We start from the raw sequence: 21,500 nt of genomic DNA on the forward strand, positions 1-21,500 counted from the left end.
ATTATTGGTCTGCTTGGAAGAGGACAAAATTTTCCCCCAAATATTTTCCTCTCTCCAGGACACTAATGGGTCAGGTACTACCTGGTCTGTGCTTCAGATCCTGTGGCTTCTGGGATGTGGAAATCATAGCAGACAACTGCCCCACTCATAAAGGACAGTCTTGCTGCCTTTTTGAGGGAACATTTTGAATCAAGAACACCGGGGCAGTTCTGGGTCCAAACATGATAAGCCTAAACATGATAGTTGTTTTGCAGAGCAAAGGGTGCTTATTAGGGTACAGATATGCCATCTTTACGGTCTCATTGCTGTCTCTGACTTGAGGTGCATCTACCCAAAAGGTGGAGGCCAATGAGCTCAGGGAGGTAAACCCAGAGCAACAGAAGAAAGGCAGTAAGCTCTGTGCTTGCCCTGTCTATAGAAGAAACACAGTAGCTTCCAGGTCATGTAGTTCCAGGATCACAAAACCAGGAATGAAAAGGGGATTTGGGGTCCATTAATGCCACCCTGCCTGGGCTGCATCCACTGGGTCCCAGAGGTGGCTGTGATGTTAATAGACATGGAGGCAGTGTCTCCTTACATGAAGGAAGCCCAGGGGAAATAAAACCAAATGGTTCCTCTCCTTGTTAATGTCACCAATGTCTTCTTGGTGGGAACCCCTAAGACCAGGGGAGTGATCACACCGACCCCAGCATGTCTTTGACCAGCTGATACTTTTGCCTTGGAACACTGTTTATGCCTGTTCCATGGGACAGCTTCTGCATGAATGGGTAGCTCCAGCCTCAGATGCTTGTTACGTGGCCCAGACACTGGCCCAATCATCCTTCTGGGATTTCTAAACTATTGATGTTTGGGTTGGGTGATTCTTTATGGTCTTCCTGACTAAAAGATATTTTAACAGCCTTCCTGGACCGCATTCATGAGGCATCCAAAAACCCTCTCCCTACCGCTCTGGTAACAACTAGAAATGTCTCCAGACATCACTAATGTCCTCTGGATTGAGTGTGGAATGGGAGAGGAAGAGAAAAATTGGGGGTGCTTGAGGATTGCTGCAGTAGAAGCATCCATCCTTAGGTCCTATAGATCAGGACCCTTAAATCTTCAGCTAACAGTGTGGAACTTGCCATGGATTATTTGATGAGAATCCGCATGCTGAGGAGGGAGACTGTGACCCAGTTCCTTTCCTCTGTCTGCCACATGCCTCAGTGGAGGAGGCCCTGCCTCTGCATTGTTTCTCATTCCCATCTCCAAAGCCTCCTCAGCCCAGCCCAGTCTGCAGGAGTGTTACTATGTTGCATTAGCGGCTCAGGAGACATGAAAGGGTTTTATCTATTAATTTGCCTTTGCACTTTTAAAAGCAGTTGGGAAGGATTTCCTGAAGGCTTCTCATGAATTTAAAAACACACTGCTAATCTCTTCACTTCTCTTTTAAAGGGTGTTGATCCCAAAGATGGAATTCCATTTGAGAAGAAATTCTGTGAAGGTAGGAGCTAAAAGTCAGTGTGCTTATTGCAACTTTTGTTCCTTTCTATCAAATAGAGGAACAGAGACTTCCCCTGGCAGTGCCAGGAGTACATTTATGCTGTGGTGGTTCATTTACATTGGCTTCCATGACAAATCAGAAAAAGGTATAGGAGAGGCGACAGAATCTAGAAGATGCAAAACTTAATTTGCTCAATTGCCTTTTTTACTTAAGGCATTGGGGACTTTAACAATAACATTAGAAGAGGCAACAGGACAGATAAGGAGATAAAGACTGGACTTTTCCCCAAAACGAAAAGGGACAGGATGAGAGATGATAAGTGAAATCTTCAGCCCTCTGCACATGCCCTTCTCAACACACTGCAAAGTCAGATGCAGCTGGAAGGCCTGAGTCCCTGGATCTAATGATGTATATCTGAATGATCTGGGGGAGAATTGCCAAGCTCCAGTCTGAAGACGCTGCCCCAAAGTAAATGAGAAAAAAATACCCAACTACCACAGACATCTGGGCCGCCAGTACTGAAAAAGGCTATGAAGGGTCTTAAAGAAGACCTGAGGATGCCATCACAGTTTTCTGACCTGTGATATTTTCTTTCTTCAGAGGAACCTGAGGCATTCCTCCCTCTTTCATTCAGAAGCACTTCTAGGGAAACCATTCTAAAGGTCACCCAGGGATAAACTTGGCTCTTTCCGGACAAAAACAAAACAAAATACAAAAATAAGCCTCTGACCCTCATTGAGTCTTTGACTTCAATCAACTTATTGTGTGATTGTCCCTATGTTCTCAGAGTGGCAAGGAGGAGGATGAAAAATGTAAGGGTGCACAGCACGTTTATGCAGTGTAGAAATATTTCTTTAGATGAATAAGAATAAATAAATATAAGCATGAATCTGGAGTAGGAATGTGGCTCAATGGTAGAAAGCTTGTCTAATATGCTCTGCACAAAAGAGGAAGAAATAGAAACAATAATAAATGTAGTTCAAAATGAAAGTTTTGCCCTGTGGGTTCCTGGTGACATACCATGCTCCATCCTGCATGGACTAGACCTTCTTAATTCCCTTTTCAGTAGGCCAGTGCCAGCTTCTATGAAAGCTGTGGCTAAGAGGCCACGAAAGACAAGACAAGCTTTGGCCTCATCTGAGTAACTGTGTCTGGAGAATGGAAAATCATCTCTGTCTGTGACAGGCATCTGTGTGAGGCCACTAAGGAGTGTGACATGTAGATCCACTCATGCATGGTGTATATGAATGGGTCTCAGGACCTGATTAGGTGATTCTTACCTGTAGACATCCTGGATGCACAGAGACCTTTCTATGGCCTCAGTCTGTTAATCCGCCAGAATCACCCAGTGTTTTTGTGTATGTGGATTAAGGGTTTTCAAAGACTAGAATATCTTTTTAAGAAAAAAAAATCTAAATTGTTCCAAAAGATCATTTTCTCTTCTAGTTAGTTATAACAGAAATGGGGGCTATGTGTGTCCTACAAAAACTATTTCTTGAATCAAGAGAATTCATACGTTTTTCTGAACTCAGATAAGTTGGGATTCATGTAGGTCTCCATCATTCATTCACACAGGATGTTGCACTGCTGTTGGTTTTAGGCTAAGCTGGGAAGCATGCCTGCATTTGTACAGCTTAGCTGGCAATGCCCGTGGCCTAGAAGTTTCATTCTGCTCCTAAAAGCTACTGTCCCTCAGAGTCTCCAATATCTCCATTAGAGATAGGCTTTATATGGCCTATGCATTAGGCCAACTGCTCCCAGTCTGCAACTTCTCCATGGCTTCAGCCCATAAATAACATGGCTACATTGTGCCACCTAGGTTCACAGCCCCGGGGGATCATTTTGCTGGCAGACTCCGCTGGAGCTCATTTTCACATTGCTCCTGAATGGATCACAGCTTCACAGATGTCTTGGGTAAGTGGTTTTGCCAGACATCATTTGGGGATGCACCAGTCTTTGTTTCTATGCCCCCCACCCTGCTTGCTCTCTCTGTAATACCAATGCCAAACAGGTACAACCAACCCACCTCACCAAAATCTGCCAGGCAGGGTACAGTTATCACCATGTGAGCTCCAATGAAGGCCCAGGGTTTCTCCCATTCACCCTCCAGGGTGAGTGCAGTTGCTGCTAGGAATCTCAGAGGTGGAAGATAAGATGCAAACATGTGTCTACATGAGGAGAAGCGGGAAGACATGGCTGTGTTCCAGTGCCCTGTGGGGTCAGAAGATGATGGGCTCTATCCAGCTTTGCTTTCTACCTGGCTAAGCAAAAAGGGCTTGGCAGAACACGCTGCTGGACACTTGATGACCACCACTGTGCTCTGCGGAAAGACAGCAAGAGACTGACAAGCTTTTCATCTCTTCCTGAAGAGCAGCAGGGATACCTTAGTATACTTGTTAAGTTCAAAAAGAAAAATCCAGGCAGGCACCAGTGGCTCATGCCTGTAAACCTAGCTACTCAGGAGGCTGAGGTCTGTGAATCACCATTTGAAGTTAACCCCGGACAGGCATATTTGAGATTTTTTTTATATCCAAATAACCAGCAAAAGCTGGAAGTGGAGATGTGGCCCAAGTAGTAGAGTATCAGCCGTGAGTGAAAATACCAAGTGGGAGTGCAGGAGTTCAAACCCCAATAACTGTACAAAAAATAAATCAATAAATAAAATGCAGAATCAAGATTATAAACAATGAGAGACTCCTAGAAGGCAAAGATGGGTGAAGGAAGTCAACATTTCTTGACAGGTGCCAGGAGAGGTTTGCTGATGCAGTGCTCCGATCTTGTGAATGCTGTCAACTATTTTGTATCTGCAGGTCCCATATCCACAGTCAACCAAGTACAGACAGAAGTGCAGGCAGGCCTATGACGATTGCATCTGTTATGAGCATGAGCTGAGTTTTTTTTTTCTGTCATGATTCCCTGAACAATACTGTATAATAACTATTTACATAGCACTCATTGGCATTCAACCCTGTAAGTCATCTAGAGATGTAGATTCTATGCAAATACTGCCTTATCATATTTAAGGGAATTGAGCATCCATGCATTTTGCTGTATTCGTGTGGTCTACGGTGAGTCCCTTAAGGGTGCCCTGGGGTCTCCATCTGGGCTGGAAGTAGATGGTAGTGATGTCGATTCCCACCCCTTCACCCAGACACACAGCTGCCACATCCTCAGAGAGACATTGTCTTCCCTTTTCAGTGTGCAAACACCTGGGGAAATGATGTGACAAAGGATGGGAGACAGAGTGTCAGGGATGGGCAGTCTGCATGTCACATGAACAGCACAGAGGGTGCTGCATCTTCTTAAGTATCCTTAAGTCACACATTATCACAAAGAATGGTCCAAAATCCGTGGGCAGCAGCCAGGGTTGCTGTGATGGCACAGTGGCGGGTATCCTGTTCAGAAGTCAGGGGCAGCTGGGCATGAGGGTGTATGCCTGCAGTCCTGGCTCTCCACAGACTGAGGTTGGAATGCATAACAAGCGTTTGGTTGCATAATGAGAATCTATCTCAAAACCAAACAAACAAAATAGAGATACATGGATGGATGGATGCTGAATGGAGAGACAAATAGTTATAGATGATACAGATATAAATAGATAGCTCTTTTTTCTTCATTCAGCAATCTCCTCCCACCTTGTCAAGGTGGAACTTTTATTTGATATTAAATATCATTCTTAAACAATAATGAATTGTCCATCTGACTACTTCTTCCCTTGTATTACACAATGCCAGTTCTGTGGACATCACTAGGGGCACTGGACCCTTATGTAGAGTTGTTGCAGTCCCACAGTTCTTGATTGTAGCTCATCGCTGGAGATGGCTTTCAACTTCCCATGAAAGGGAAAGATCAAAGGCACTCAAGAAGGCTGAAGGAGGAACAGAGGACTCCCCAAGGCACAGAGCCATCAGGCCAAGCACTTCTTCTAGACTGAAGGGTACACTGGGATCTGCAGGCTCTGGGATTCTCACCTTTAGACACTTAGGCCTGCAGCCTGCTGAGATCTTCCTACCAGTGCTCCATGGGTACAAAACCCCATCAAGAACCTTTCCTACCCAGAACTGGACTCTCCTGTCCACAGCTTCCAGTTGACCCCCAAGGGTCTTCAAATCTAGGTACTGGGATGTGTTAAGTACTTGAATGTAAGAGGGTACTAATGTTTCCTGTCCCCTCCTCCACCTATTAGAGAAATTAAGATTTTCTTTGACTTCTCCTTCCCAAATGAAAGAAATTGAACATGAATTTTGACATGCTCCTGTGGATCTGCTCCACACTGGGGAAACTTGAGTCCTCCCAGAATGAATGGACATGGGGAAACATAGTCATCTCTCCGAAGGAATGAGCAAGCAAGGAAACAATCCAGACACATGACAATGCTCAAGCACTCAACCAAAAAGTTCTCTTCTACACAAACCTTTCTGGAAGAAAGAGTGATAGTTTATTAAATGTGCAATTCAGATTCTCAATATAATTGTCTGAAGATTGCACCTGTGAGCAATCCAAGACCAAAGAAGATGGTTTTTAGGTAGAACAATAATTGCCAGAAATAAAAATGCAATGATATTGGGCCAGGTGTTTGGTCTAGTAACAGAGTGCTTGCCTAGCATGCACAAAAATATGGGTTTGATTCCTCTACCACATACATAGAAAAAAGCTGCAAGTGGTACTGTAGCTCAAGGGGTAGAGCTCTAGCCTTGAGAAAAACCCAAGGACAGTGCTCAGGCCCTGAGCCCAAACCCAAGAGTGGCAAAAAATATGATGACATAACCAACTAGCCAAAATTGAGAACATAATAACCAAATCAGTTAACTCACTCGGAAAATTCCAAGACTCAGGGGGGAAAAAACGGCTACAAGCAGAAAGAGGTAGCAGGCACCAAGAATAGGTCCTTTGGACTGATTAGGAAATGCAGAAAAAAAAAAGATATTGGGCAGAATCACTGCCTGTCATTGTCACCTTGGATAAGCCACTTACCCACAAGCTTTGGCAAGTACTTGTGTTTCCACAAGCTAGTAGCATGAGCCGATTTTGCATGCATGTGTTGGATTCAAACCAGACCTAGTAGATTGACACACAGCTTTCACTGAGGCTGGCTGATACCTTGCATTTGTCTTCTCTCTTCTTAAACTGGTCTCCAAGGGCTGAGGAGGGGGTACTTCCCTTAACACCCCAGGGCCTCTTGTGAGGGCTGCTCTTCCCTGCCCTCTCCATACGCAGGAGCTTATGGGGAAGCATGCTGAGTCTGGAGAGAAATCTAGAATGTTGACCACATGCTTTCTGCACCAATGAATCCAAAATAACAAAATTCACATTAGCATGTATGGATGTGAACTTGAGTTAGTCCTGTCTGCATTTTTGGCAGTAAACAATCTACAGAGATTACTATGAGAATAGATTGATAAAGCACTCACATTAGAAATTAAAAATGGGGGCTGGGCATGGTATCCTTAATATGTGGCTATTGAATCCAAAGAGTACAAGAGCGAGAACTCAGTAACTGCATACCCAAAGCTATGGACATGGTTATGGAAATATAAACATAACTATATAGACATAAAAACCTATGACTCTATAGACATATTTTATTTCATAAATTAATATGTTTCTATGACATACAAACCCTTAGCCTAATTTTGATTAAGTTCTAAATACTAAGTCCCAGTGATTGTAAATAGAGATTTCCTCCTTGAACATTTGTTTGTTAAACTTGTCATTTAAAATATGATGTAAAAATCAATGTCAATAAATTCTTTAATAAAAAAATGGGGGCTGGGAGCATAACCTAGTGGTAGAGTGCTCACCTGGCATACAAAAAGCCCTGGGTTTGATTCCTTGGTACCACATGCACAGAAAAAGCCAGAAGTGGCACTGTGGCTCAAGTGGCAGTATTCTAACCTTGAGCAAAAAGTGTCCAAGGACAGTGCCCAGGCTCTGAGTTCAAGCCCCAGCACTGGCAAGAAAATAAAAATGGTTAGTATTCACAAATTTTACCAGTACAGTAACTATGCTATGGAGAGCAGGACAATGGTACCATTTTCCTGTCATTATGTCAGCTGTCTTAGGCCTTTGATCTTGCCCGATGAACATTCCTCCCCAAGTCATGGTTGAACGTGTAGCTCAGTGGTAGAACACTTGTGTAGCATGTCAGGCCCCATCCCTCCACATCTAATAGCACCAAGCTGAGAGCAATGCTTTCATACATGGGCCTTTGGAGGACATTTCAGATTCAATGAGCAGCCACCCTCCTACTCTCTGACCAATCTCACTGCACTGGGCCTGGGCCCAAGGAGCAGCCTCAGGGCTGAGGAGCTGCTGCTTTCTGTTGAGATTTCAGATGCTCAAGAGAGAGGACACTAGAGTTCCAATTCTGAAAGGCATGAAAAGCCAGCCAGACACCTGGGCTCATACCTGTAATCCTAACTACACAGAAGGCTGAGATCTGAAGATCACAGCTCGAAGCTAGCCTAAGCAAGAAAGCCTGAGACTCTAATCTTCAGTTAGAAGGCCAGTGGAGAGGTGACTTGAATGATAAGAGTGTCGGCCATGAGCAAAACAGCTAAGAGACAGCACCCATGCCTTGAGTTCAAGCCCTAAGATCGCCACAAAGAAAATAAACTGACAAAAAATATACCTCAATGAGAGAAACTTGGAAAGAGGAAAGCAGCACCCTCAGAACCTAAGAACCTTTGACTCATTCTCTCATCCCACTCATGGCTCTGGCTCACCTCTTCTTACTAGTCAAGAGTCCTCTAGTGACATTTCAAAGGGTGAAACTCCAGACTTCTGGAAGATCGCACCATTTACACCAGGTTCTAATCATCTCCAAAGCCAACATTAAAATATAGAAGACAAATCAGCGCATTAGCTCAGAGAACATTGCCTATGTGGAACTAGGTACACAGCCATTTAACATTTCACAGAGAACTGACTGCATCCCTAGTAGAATTAAAAATAAAAAGATGCTGGGATAACCAGAGATTCACCATTGCATGAGACAGATGCTGATTCTGTGGCTGGAGTGCAAGAAAGTGGAGTGTGAGCTATGTAAATCACATAGCACCCAGGCCTCAACTCAGTGTTCTCATTGCAAAGGGTAAACAGGCCAGGGACTCCTGCAGCCCCTTCTTTCCTGCCCTGCCATTCCAGGGGTTAAGCAATGTGGCCCATCCTGGAAGCCTGTTGGCAGCTAATAAGATTAAGAGAGTGTTAAGCTAAAGAGATATTTTTAGCTCAATAAGGAGGTGGTAAAGAATCTCCTCCCTCTGGTTTCTGGAAGTCAAAGCTTCTGAGCATCATTCTGGTGAGGGCCAAAAAGACGTGCCTGCTCCTGGGTCCTGACACAGCGTCTCTCTTGGCCCAGGTTCATATGCAGCCACACTCTCCTGGAGGACATGAACTTCGAAAGGCTTCAAAGAAAACCAGAGGAACACCCCAAGTGCAATCCTGCAGGCTCTTTCACTTGTTTGTTTGCTGCTGTCCTTTAGAAGAAACAATTGCTGTGTGAGATGCTTTTTTGGAACGGAGGAGAGGCGGCTGGGCCTGGAAGCCCAGCAGTGAATGCTGCCCTCCCGCCTCGCCCTCCATCTGCTCTCAAATAATTTCCAAAATATTAAAAGCTCTGTTTCACTGAAGCTGATGTGGGTGATGAGCTGGAGAAGGAGATGACGGCAGAGAAGGGATTCTGAGATACAATTTCCCAAAATGTTTAAATTATTGTATTTTACTCCTAACAACAGTGGCCTGTCCTATAATGAAATCTCTGCACGACTCTGTGCAGACTGTTGTCTGTCAGGCAAGGAACGCTGATTGAATTTCGTGCTGTGTCAAGGACAAAATGAATCCGTCATCTGACTGCCGAGAATGCATATTCACCCAAGAGCAAAGCAACTCCCATCTTTCCAGTCTTGCATGCTTCATCCCTGTTCCAGATGATTCAGTCTGGCCTGTTGGGTGACTCTAATAGCCTGCAAACAGCCCAGGCAGGACCACAGCTCACAACTAATTCACTTTTCCTCCTTGTCTCCCATTTCTGTGGATTTGCCAGGGCCCTTACAGCTTCTACTAAGCAGAAAGGCTGATTTTCATGGTTCACATATAAAATGGAAATTCCGTCTGAGTTAACTGCATGTCAACTCCAGAAATATTTAAGCATTTAAGTACTTTTTCATTATGTTTTTTTTTCTTTTAAGACAAGGAAGAGCCACTGTTGTGTAAAACTGAACACAATTTCATTTTCTGCTTTCTCAACATGTTGAAGGCTAGCAGATTAAAGATGCTAAACGGGAAGATGGGAACATTGCGCCCCAGTTAGCTCTCATTTATTCTGTCAGAAAACAGAGTTGTGTTCACCACTGTGAAGTCTTTTTCCAGCAGCCATGAGGGACAAGACAAGTGCTCTTCTGCTCCCTTTCCCTGACTGAGAACAAGGAAGGCTGTCTGTTTCTGATCAAGTCAACACTTGCTCAACCTGTGTTCTCTCACCTGCCAAGCTTATTGAGCTTCAACCATTCAAGACCTCTGAGAGGTTGTGTTGGTAACAGGCAAGCCAGCATGAAGCAGTGCCTAGCGGTGCCTGGATCAACCCTTCCTCAAAGACTAGTTATTAGTTGACATGATATCCATTCAGCTGCTGTAACAAACAATCCCAGGACACTGCGCAATGCATGCTTGGATCAGTGCTGCCACCACTCACGTTGATGTTAAGTTTTATTAGAAATACAGCCATGTTCATTCAGGTATGCCTTTTCTAGGGACAGTTCAACAGGACAACAGAGCCCACATGCATTTGCAGAGCCTGCAGTAATATCCACGTGCTTCTTTCTGAGAAGTTAGCCGACCAGGCCCATTGCCCATGTGTAGGATATGACTAGGGAAGCTCCCACAAAGGTATGGTGAGAACCTGGAAGAGAACACCTAGCAGAGGGTAGACAGGTCAGACAAGGAAAATCTCAGAGAGACTTAAGCATTCAGCTAAATGGCCAAAGAAGACATCAGATTAGGAGGCATAGCCTGGGACAAGGCCTGGAAGTCTGGGGTACAGTGGTTATTAGTTCAGGGGACACAGGTGACAGACGAAGGTAGAGAGGAAAATGGAGGAGGGACTGCAGGGTGGGACCGTGCCTTATAGATCCTGGGAGGGTGTCCATTTCTGGCTCTTCGTAGATTCGTTAATATTTTTTGCTGTATGTGAAAAAGAATTTGATGCTTCTTTGGCTCTGTGAATGAATTGAATTGTAATTATCTTTTGGTAAAAATGAAACACTTAAAGCTCTTTATTTTCTTGCTTTTATGAGTCCAGATACAATTCCCCAAAATAAAATATTGGTAGAAATGCAACTCAGTACCCAGAGTTCAACCACATGACTTGCTTCATTTGGAATGACATGATTAGATAAATGCATCATTTGACTCCCCCACTGGATGAATAAGTCATAGAGTGAGAGCTTAAATAATGAATAATAGAAAAGGAAAAAGGAAAAGTCTAAGAGGAATTGACAAGGTGAAAAAAAAAAGAAAACAAAGAGGAAAAATGGAAGGTCACAAGGTGGCTGCCATTCTGTGTTCACATTTATGGGTCATGTTTTGCTAGAATTCACTGAACTGTCTTGCCTGCCTTCTGAAGTCACAGGGTTAAAGCTAAAACTTTTCCCTCAAAATTTCTGCGAGGGGGTTGAGCTCAAGGTGAAACTTAGGCAGGCATTTGATGGGTTTCCTAATGTTTGATCTGTTCTGGTCACTGGTCTGCTGGTAGTTAACTTGTCTTTGACATATTTGCAAGTGGTTTATACAGCAGCAGTAGAGACCTGAAGTATTTGCTGTGTGCCTGTTCTCTTTGGCTGTCTTGGTATTTTGCATTTGGCACTGATACTATTTGAAGTGGTTTCTCCCACTCCTCCTTATCCAATATCCTCTTTCTAACCTTACAAGACTTCATGTTTACATCTGCTTTGGCTGCTAGAACCAAAGATCTTGGGCTTGACCATTTCATATGTATGTGATTGTGGGTTCTAGGATGTGTCCAAGACCAAGCCACAAAAGAAGTTTTGCTCTCTGCTTGGACAGTGGTGTCTTCTAGCTTTGCCCTTACGTGGTACATGGGATGGAGGGGGCTGGCTTGAGCCACTCCCATTTGTGTTGGTGGAAAGCCCAAGGACTTAATCATTTTGCAAAGATTCTGCCTTCTGTCATGGTTAACATGGAGAGTTACTTTTAGCATGTGAGTTTAGAGGGGCTAAAAGAGATCCTAACATTTACATCTGAACACCTGCCTTTTCTTGTTTTTGTTGTTGAGGTAATGTATAGAGGGGTTACAGTTACATTTGACAGATAGTAGGTGCATTGCTTCTCACACATTAATACCCCTTCTCACATTTTTGTCCCCATTTCCCTCCCCCACTCCATCCCCATCATCTTGTTTTCCTCCCTTCCCTTTCCTATTTCAAATAAACAAATAAACCTATATGCAAGATACCAGGTAACAAAGTCAGATACAGTAACAATATGAGATTAATCAAAGGGCAAAAAAAAGAGACGAGAAATAACATCATACATTAAGAACAACAATCATACGAGATAAAGCTCTTGTTTCCATATCCTAGAGTTCCTTTCATTTAGTCTCATCCTATATGCCCTTATGTATCTAAGTTTTGAGCTATTATATCCTCTGCTAGGAAAGTCCTAGATATGTACTAATGATTACAAATAAGGGAAACCATTGAGCCTATGTTCCTTTGGGTCTGGCTTACTTCACTTAATATGATTTTTTCTAAGTCTTTCCATTTCCTTACAAATGAGGCAAAGTCATTCTTTCTGATGGCAGCCTAGAATTCCATTGTGTATAAGTACCACATCTTGATCCAATCATCTACTGGGGAGAATCTGGGTTGGTTCCATATATTTGCTAAGGTAAATAGTGCTGCAATGAACATCGTTGTGTTAGTGGCTTTAGTATGAACACCTGTCTTTTCTTTTCCTTTCAAAACTCTGTGTGTTACCTGGATGCCATCAGAATTCTCTGTGCTTCCCTGTTAGCACCCCTAGTAAACTCTTATTGAACATTTAAAATGCAAACATTGTACACAGATTGTCTTTTCTTATCATTTCAATCAATGAGATAGGTGTCATGATCCATTCATTGTTCTTAATAATATAATTATGACATAGAAGAATGAAGGAAGGCCTTCCTGGGTATCAGAGGGGTATTTCCTTATCTGTTTCCTTTATACCATAAGCTCCATGAAGTAGTAGCTCAAGACTTCCTGAGGTAATGTTCAACAGAGTTCTGATACCAGTCTCTCTGTCTCTCTGTCTGTCTTTCTATTTCTCTGTATGTGTCTCTGTCCCTGTATCTCTATGTCTCTTTCTGCTTCTCTTCACTTGTATGTCTCTCTCTCTCTTTTTCTCTCTCCCTCTTTCTCTCTTCCTCTCTCTCTACTTCTCTCTTCTCTCTCATGCATATGATATGTGAGAAGTGAATTATGACACCCCCAGCCAGGATCCTCTTTCAATATAAGCCTCATCCCATTCCCATTAGATTATAAGGTCTACAAATCAAACCCACAGAGCTAAATTACTTTTTTGGAGTTGTCTACATCAAAGTGTAGGTTTATGAGAGTTGTGCTGCATAATCTGGCTAAGCCTGACATTACAGAGACAGAATCCAGATTGGATGATGCATCCTCTCTCTGTCTTCCCAGAACTTCAGGGGCCAGCTCTACTGACAAGCAGACCTCCGGGCTGTAGTGTGTGCTATTCTCAGTGTATAGAAAGTCAGTATGCACCCCATGTGTAAGTTAAATGGCATGTGTATCTGTGCAGAGCCATGCATCATTTCAGTATTTATACTAAAAGCACACAGGCATGGCCTCCATAGAAGAAAGGAGGAAAGCACGGTGACAACTCTCACATGATATGGATTTCTGAGGGTTTTTTTTTTTAACCAAAGCAAGATCTGGGAGATGATTTCCTCAGCAGCTGGGGTTGAAACCAGGAAGTCTTGTTCTTAACACACTCAGCTCAGCCAACTCTGTGATGCCATGGCATTTGGCAGCTTGGAGAAAAGCAAGAGCCAGATGTACACAAATAGTCTACTGAGGGCCTGCTTCAATTAACCTGCCTCTTCCTCGTTCTACCAGAATCTAATTTCAAATCCCAGTCCCATTTGACATTGCCAGTTCAAGTCCCCCCTACCCCGCTTTGAGTTCCATTCACTAGATCCTTCCTGTGTGGGATATTGCTACACATTAGAAAAAAAGTCAGAAATCGTCCATGGGTCATAGCCAGCCCTCAGCCCTGGTCCTTCCCTACCTCTCTTTGGGCTAGGACTTCCCTTCTTAATGCTGTTTGCCTGAAGTGCAGGTACTAATTGTTATGCTATATTTAGGCATTAATACCTAGCATTTGATGAATAATGGTCACCCATAAAAAAGTTCTTATAGAAGGCAGAAGGAAGAAGGGAAAGAGAACGGTGTCTTTGAATCACCAAGTCTGGTTATTAAGTTAGTGTCTGGCACCTGAAAGGCATTTGATATGGCTTCTCTTTCTTCCATCAGTAAGAAAGAAAAGCAAAAAGGATAGCCCTTAAATTTTCATAATTTGGTGTTCATGCAAACTGGGATGGGTAGTGGACTGGCACAGGCAGGAGTCACATTAAAGGCGAGAAGTCTCATTAGTGCCACCTCCTAATTGATGTAGTTTTTAGACTAGAGCAACTGGGAGGTTTTAACCTCAGATTCAAGAGATGATCTCTTCTTTCCTTAAACCACAATCCTCTCGTGTGCTTTGAGAGCTTAACTCCTAAGAAGGAAATAAAACTCTGTTAACTGATGAGATCTTTCATCATCTCTTTATAACAGTTACCTGCGGAGTCCTCCAGGTGACTGAAAATAATCAGTTCCAGTTGGTTCAGCTAGATGTATTATTAGAAGAGGGAGTATGCCCTGAGAATTGTCCTCAGCTTCGCTGCATGGAGAGGCTCCAAATGTGAATAGTGAAACAAAGCTACCAAGGATCTTCCTTTTGTCAAAAGAAGACCAGAAGAGCCCAATGGTTGTGTAATTGGTTGGTGCTATTACATTCTCTTGTTTAGCAAAGCTCAAAGGACACAGACATTAGTTGCCTGTCCAAGTAATAGCTTTAAAATATTCACAAATCAAGCTGGGCACAGAGGCTCATGCCTGTAATCCTAGCTACTGAGGAGGCTGAGATCTGAGGATCGAGGTTCAAAGCCAGCCCGGGCACTAAAGAAGATGAGACACTAAAGAAGGTGGGAAGTAGGGCTATGGCTCAAGGAGTAGGGCAATAGCCTTGAGCTGAAGAGCTCAGGGACAGATCTCTGGTCCAGAATTCAAGCCCAATGACTCACCTCCCCCAAAAAAATCACAAATCTGGGACCAGGAGTTTGGCCTAGTGGTAGAGTGCTTGCCTAGCATACATGAAGACCCAGGCTCAATTCTAAAGTACCATATATATAGAAAAAGCTGGAAGTGGTACTGTGGCTCAAGTGGTAGAGCTCTAGCATTGAGAAAGTCCCAAGACAGTGCTCAGGCCCTGAGCTCAAGCCCAGGACTGGCAAAAAAATTCACAAATCCTTATTAAGTCTACTATATGTTCATTAAAAAGAAAGAGAATTTTCTCAGTGCATGGAAACACATAGCACTGTTAAATGAAAGTGTGCAGAAATAGCAAACATGTCAAGGATGACATAAAAATATTTATATGATGGATGAAAATCAGAGAAAAATTGGAAGTGATGTGACAATTGACCTAACTCTCCCATTGAGTGGCTCAGACTCTTTTTTATTTTGAAATTTCTTGTCCCTGATAGATATTAAGACTCTCTATAAGTGTACTTTTAAGATACATTTATAATGAGCTCCTGAGAACAGGAATGCTCAAGAAGAAGAAGTAAATATTAAGGATGAAAATTTTCATTTTCATTTTCCTTGACTTAAATGCCTGAAATGTGTTGGATATCATGTTGCATGGATAAGGCTCTCAATGTTTAATGTAATATGACTTACTATGTTCTCTTTTTTGCTAAGATCTATAAAACATTTGCCATTAAGACCTATAATTTTTCTTTTATCTACCAAATTTAGGAAGGAAAAAAGTGTATGTCAAGGTTACCACGGGACTACTTGAATCTGTTCTATTATCTAGCAATAAGCTTCATTTTTCCTTAAAGAGATGGGGCAATCCTCGCAGAAAGGGATGCAAGGCTTCCATCTAACCACAATGCTTTGCTTCGTGTCAGCCTGTCACTCCATGTATCTTTGGTCTTCCGAACAACTCTGTTGGGTTAGATAAGGTAATATCCATGGAGTCATCACACGTACCGAAACTGAGCTTCAGTACTTATAAAGCTGTATCTTCCTTGATACACACAAGCTAGGAAGAGTAAATCTTGCCATAACACTAAAAGTGAAGTCTAAAACACTCAATCAGGAAAACCCAAATTTGTGTTGCTTCACAGTTAATCAAATCACTACGATAAACCTCTGCAGCTGGTCTCCTCGGTCCTTCAGGGCTCCATCTGTGGAATCAAACACCCTGCTCACAGCTGCAGTTCAACACCTGCCACTGTCCATTGCAGCTCAAATTCTAGAAGATGATCCCAGGCGCTACTAGCTTCTCAGCGAGCCTAAGGGATTCCAGCAATCTCCCCGGTGGGAAGATACCCTGTTTCTTACTAAGAAATTGGGATTTCTGCAGAGAGACTGAGCTGGAATAACACTGTGGGGATACAGATCCCAAATTTCAAAGTCCTTGTCCCCTCCTATTGCTCTACCTGTCCTGTGCCTGCCCTCAACATGACCTGTTCCATAATTGAAGATGAAATCTTGCTCGCTGGCCTGATTTCAAATAGGGGCCTTGTGAAGTCTGGAGCTGGTTCCCAGCCATGTGGTATTGACATATTGGAGTCTTACAGTCATAGAATCAGACATAGAAGACAGGCCTTGTGATTCCCAGAGAAAAACCCTTTTCTCACTTGGCTAGCATTGTTCAGAAAACTATTGTTTCAGGCTACAAGAGGTATTCAACATACCTTCTTGTGCTAACAGAGTCTGTGTTCAGCTTGTGGAAGGAAGAGGATTTCCATCCAGAATCAAAAACCTAATTCCAGGACCAGTTTCCATATCTGGGGTCAACATGGCACAGATGAGCAAGAAAAAGGCAAAGAGGTAGTGGGGAGGGAGTATATTCCTCTCCTAACTTTTAGCATGTTTGACAGACTACTCACTAGCTTCACACAGCTCATAAATTCTGTCTACACCTCATAAACCACTCGCCTACTCACTATCTCTGCTTAACACAGCTTATGAGTTGTATCCATTCTATTTGTTTTTCTTGTCTTCACTAGAAGAATTGAATATTCTCAAATCCTACTGCAAACACACATTGTAAGCCAAAAGATGTCGTGGGAGCAAGAAGAGGGAAGCTCTGCTTCACAGTGGCAAAGAAATAGAAATCAATCAAAACACAAGATAGCTGAGTCTTAGGAACTGTGGCACTTCAAATGCAAAGTGGTGGGTGCCAACCGCCATATTGGATAGTGGGCCATCCTGTTCCAGGATAAAATCATCTTGACCAATTGCTCAACAGTCTTATTTCCCATTAAGGTTGACTGACAATCTGCCAGTCACTGGAACTCAGTCATCCTCGGAGACATCTCCTGGGAGCTTCTTCTTGATGAATTTATCTCTGCTTCTTTGAAAATATGAATCATAATTAGCACATGTGTATTCTAGGAAGCCCTCCTTTCTTACTATTCTCTCCCAATTCCAATCCCCAAATGTGAGACCTCACATTTAGGATAAACGCGAAGACAGAGATCTTGGGTTTGCTGCAGGAAGGAGACACTTGGATAATATTCAAGGCACTTTAGGGTAACTGCTGTTTGTTATATGACGTATTTTGACGAGCATGTGAACAGAGTATAGAAGTACATATTTTCATTCCTTGGATAATAAGAACTGCAATTTTCCAATTCAGCTCATATATTTGCTTCTGAAGGCTACAATCAAGGTGGCTTGAGACAAAAGTGTATTGTCTCCAAACAGCCTACAAATTCAAGATCAAGATGTCAGTGGCACTATGACCCTCAGAGGTCTGAGAGAGAATCTGCGCTATATCACCCTTCTATCACCTGGGAAAATCTTTTTCTCTTATTAGAGAATCATCTCGGCCTCTGTCCTTATGTAACCTATACCATGCCCTTGCCTCAGTGTGTCTTTCTCCCCTCTTCATAAGGACCAGCCGTACTGGATAACATCCAACTCTATTCCAGTATAAACTTACATTAACTACTTGTCATGACACTATTTCCAATTAGGGTCACATTCTGAGGCCTAGGTGGTTAAGACCTCAAAACACTTTTTGATGACATGTGATTCAACTCAGAAATGTACACAATTGAGAAATGTACATGTGTAGTAATATTAGTTGTCATTATCCTCTAATGCTCTGATAAAAGAAAGATTACTTGAATTTTTCCGAGTGTAAAGACTTAAGGTAGATTTCTTATATGCTGTGTTTAGAAGACAAAATATGAAAACAGTGATTACTGCACTCCTTGGGGAAGAGGACAAGCATTTTTTTTTTGCCAGTCCTGGGCTTGAGCTCAGAGCGTGAGCACTGTCCTTGGACTCTCTCAAGGCTAGAACTCTACCACTTGAGCCTCAGCACCACTTCCGGCTTTTTCTATATATGTGGTACCAAGGAATCGAACCTGGGTCTTCGTGCATGCTAGGCAAGCACTTTAACCACTAGGCCAAACTCCCAGCCCGAGGACAAGCATTTTTATTTTTACTGTAAATCACAACAGTGCTGGAAGTTTTATAACAGGCATGTTCTACTATATTCAGAAAGAACAATAAAGACCCATCTTCACAGATAAAATACAGGCACCAAGTTAAATCTGAATTTCAGAAAAACAATAAATAAAATATTAATATGCCTACAGACCAATCATTGCACAGGATTCATATATGCTACAAAATATCCCTTGTTTGAATTTGTATTTGCCAAATGGGGCAGCTCTATTCCAAATGTACTGGTTCAGATAAGCTTTTTCTTTTTTTTCTAGGAATTAGACCACAGAAGGGATTTGCCCCAGAGGCTGCTATTTAAAAATAAGAACAATAAGATTTCATAGCAGACCACATTTACTTCTGCAGGTTTTGTACCAGTCATAAGAATGTGGTTCACAGGAGTCTATTTTTGTCCAGGCTCTGAGTGAGTTCTTGACTCACCCAGCTCACAATAGCTACAAGGGATATCACATTCTCCATTGTTAATGACATAATACCACACGTGGAGAAGGTTGATTTCATCCCATGGTTCTATTGTCCAAGACTGAGGGGATGGTCCTTTGCTGGCATACTGCTGAGATTGTGAAGGGTTGCATGGTGACATCCACATCTGTGGTGAATCCTCGGGCTTTCCTTCTCTCTCTCTCTCTCTCTCTCTCTCTCTCTCTCTCTCTCTCTCTCTCTCTCTCTCTCTCTCTCTCTCTCTCTCTCTCTCTCTCTCCCCCTCCCCCACTGTGGTCAACTCTAGCACCTCCAAGGGGCGACCTAAAATCACAGCCATGTTCAGTCTGGGACATCAGACCCTATTGACTGAAGAAGGGTGTGTCTACGAAGCCAACACGCATTTTTGCCAGGAGCTTGTATATTATTCTTCAGCCAATTTGACTTCTAACACTCTGAACTGAAAAGTGGAGATCTCAGAAAATTCCTAAGTGGAAAGTGTACTTATCTTCTGATAGGTCCCCTGTGAGAGTCCTCTCATCAGAACCTACCGGAAGCCACTTGATGGGGGGACCCTCACCATTGCCATTCCCTGAAGAAGGTGAAAGTCTAGCCATCTGCTATAAGCACCAGCAATGAGAGAGAGAGAGAAAGAGAGAGAGAGAGAGAGAGAGAGAGAGAGAGAGAGAGAGAGAGAGAGAGAGAGTTGGGCATGGTGGGTAATCAATCTTCTTGGTGCCAACAGAAAACAAGTGACTTTTAAACAATAATTGCAACTTTATCCTTTTTTAATCTTTAGAACTCCTTCTTGAATTTGCCGATGGCTCTTACCAACGAGTTTGATTGGCCCCAACTATCTGGAGCTACTGGATTCCTGGAGTCCAGCAGGTATGTGCGCGTGCACACATTCAGACACTTACATGTATCTGCACAAGGGAAGATGGGGAGACAGAGCTTGCTCCAAAGAGGCTGAAATGACAATTATGAATGGTCCCAGAACATGAATGATACATGACAAAGCCTGCTAGCTTCCAGCCCAGCCACCAGTCAATGAGAAGTTGTATGTGTTGTACTATATCCATGCTGTGAGGGAGGCGTGCTCTCCTGCCAGGGGGAAGGGACAGCCTGTAGTTTCCCTCTGATGGAAAGTATATTAGTAGATATAAGACACATGAAAGGCTGGCCCCAATGGCTCATGCTTATTTATTGAGCCACTTGAGATGCTGAGGTCACAAGGACGTTCACATGACCTCATCCCAACCAAGAGCTGGACTTGGTGACTCACACCTGTCACCCTGGCCATGTGAGAGGTAGAAATAAGGAGCATCCAAATTCCAGGCTAACCAGGAGCAGAAAAGCCAGAGAGATTCCATCTCAATGGAAGAAGCTGGAGAAGTCATGCAATCCTACATGTGGTGGACAGTGAGAAACAGCTGTCCAGGAAACAAGAGCCTATCTCAAAATAACCAGTGCAAAAAAAGACCGGAGGCCTGGCTCAGTAGCAGAGTAACAGTCAAGCAAGGCCAAATTCAATTCCCAGTACCACCAAAAATCAAAGAAAAAGAAAAATGGTTTATGATGGATTTCTTTTGTGAAAAGATGGAGAGGACAGAGCTCTACCTTCAGGTCTGACAGCAAGACAGAGCCAGCCCTCCCTGCCTCAGGCAGCAATAGTAGAAAGCATCATCATCATCATCATCATCATCATCATCATCATCATCATCGTCATCATCATGTGTTGTCCATCCTTCCTATTATTTCCTTCACAGCAAATCCTAGACACGAAAATAGATAAGCCCAATCTTCAACTAAAATAGCCACCAGAACCCATCTATGGCTATCTAAATGTCTTACTTTTGAATGTAGAATCAGGAGTCAGTCTAGTCTGTGACCTTCTACAGACCAGTGCTTAATTAGATAAGCAGCTTCAACAAAGCTAGAGGTGGCAGTGGAGGAGGTCCACTGAGGAACAATCAGAGCTATAAAAAAAAACCCATGAAGTCAGCCATAAAGATCCAGAAGAACCAAATATAGTTATGATCCCCAGCTGGAGTACAAAGAAGACCAGGAGATCAATAGTAACAAACACCAATCGAATGGAATTTTTTAGATTAAAAGTTGCTCTCTCTTCCACTGGTTTAAATTTGTTATGTTGGACCAGACAGCAAACACTTAGGAAGAAATAGACAAAGCCATTCTTGTAAGCCCACAACCAAGTCTATTCAAGGACATTTAATACATATTTGATGAGCGGTGTCCTAGAATCCGAGTGTTAAAGGTTATCTATTTTCTCCTACCCTGTCGATATTACATGAGAGAACAAGTTTGGAAAGAAATGCATCCCTCTGAACAAAGTCGCTGGGGCATTAATACCAGCAAATTGGAGAGTAGGGACTTACAGATAAGATTTGTTAACCTAATTTCAGGTTAAAAAAAAAGACATGTACGTACTAAACACTAATGGGTATAATAACCTTATTAAATCCATTATTCACAAATTACTTGGGATATAATTGCAAGTGATTAGCTCTGTCGTAATTATACTTCACTAAACAAATAATTAACCAGAGAGTTGGTCATCTGAAGTTGGCCATGACTAAAAGAAGAGAGAATCCTCAGCAGTGGGCATCTACATGTGAGACATAGCCCATTGGGGTGTTTATGCAGTCTTGAAGGCCTCTTCAGCGGGTGCACCAAGTGAATTCTGTCTTCCCAGCAATAGTAAAACAGTGTAGTGAGAATATCCATTGGTACTGATGGTTTGAAAG

General features: G+C 42.8%; 1 protein-coding gene across 1 annotated transcript in view; it reads left to right on the plus strand.

Moving 5' to 3' along the window:
- Aoah (acyloxyacyl hydrolase) overlaps window positions 1–21,500 on the plus strand; it is a 141,300-nt gene that overhangs the window by 68,425 nt on the left and 51,375 nt on the right. Inside the window, exons 10-12 of the mRNA XM_090332629.1 lie at window positions 1,432–1,480; window positions 3,300–3,394; window positions 19,532–19,620. Coding sequence (XP_090188755.1) covers window positions 1,432–1,480; window positions 3,300–3,394; window positions 19,532–19,620 — 233 coding nt within the window. The remainder of the gene's footprint in view (window positions 1–1,431; window positions 1,481–3,299; window positions 3,395–19,531; window positions 19,621–21,500) is intronic.

Source organism: Megascapheus bottae, chromosome 5, assembly GCF_031878675.1.
Source record: "Megascapheus bottae isolate mThoBot1 chromosome 5, mThoBot2.hap1, whole genome shotgun sequence".
Taxonomy (NCBI): domain Eukaryota; kingdom Metazoa; phylum Chordata; class Mammalia; order Rodentia; family Geomyidae; genus Megascapheus; species Megascapheus bottae.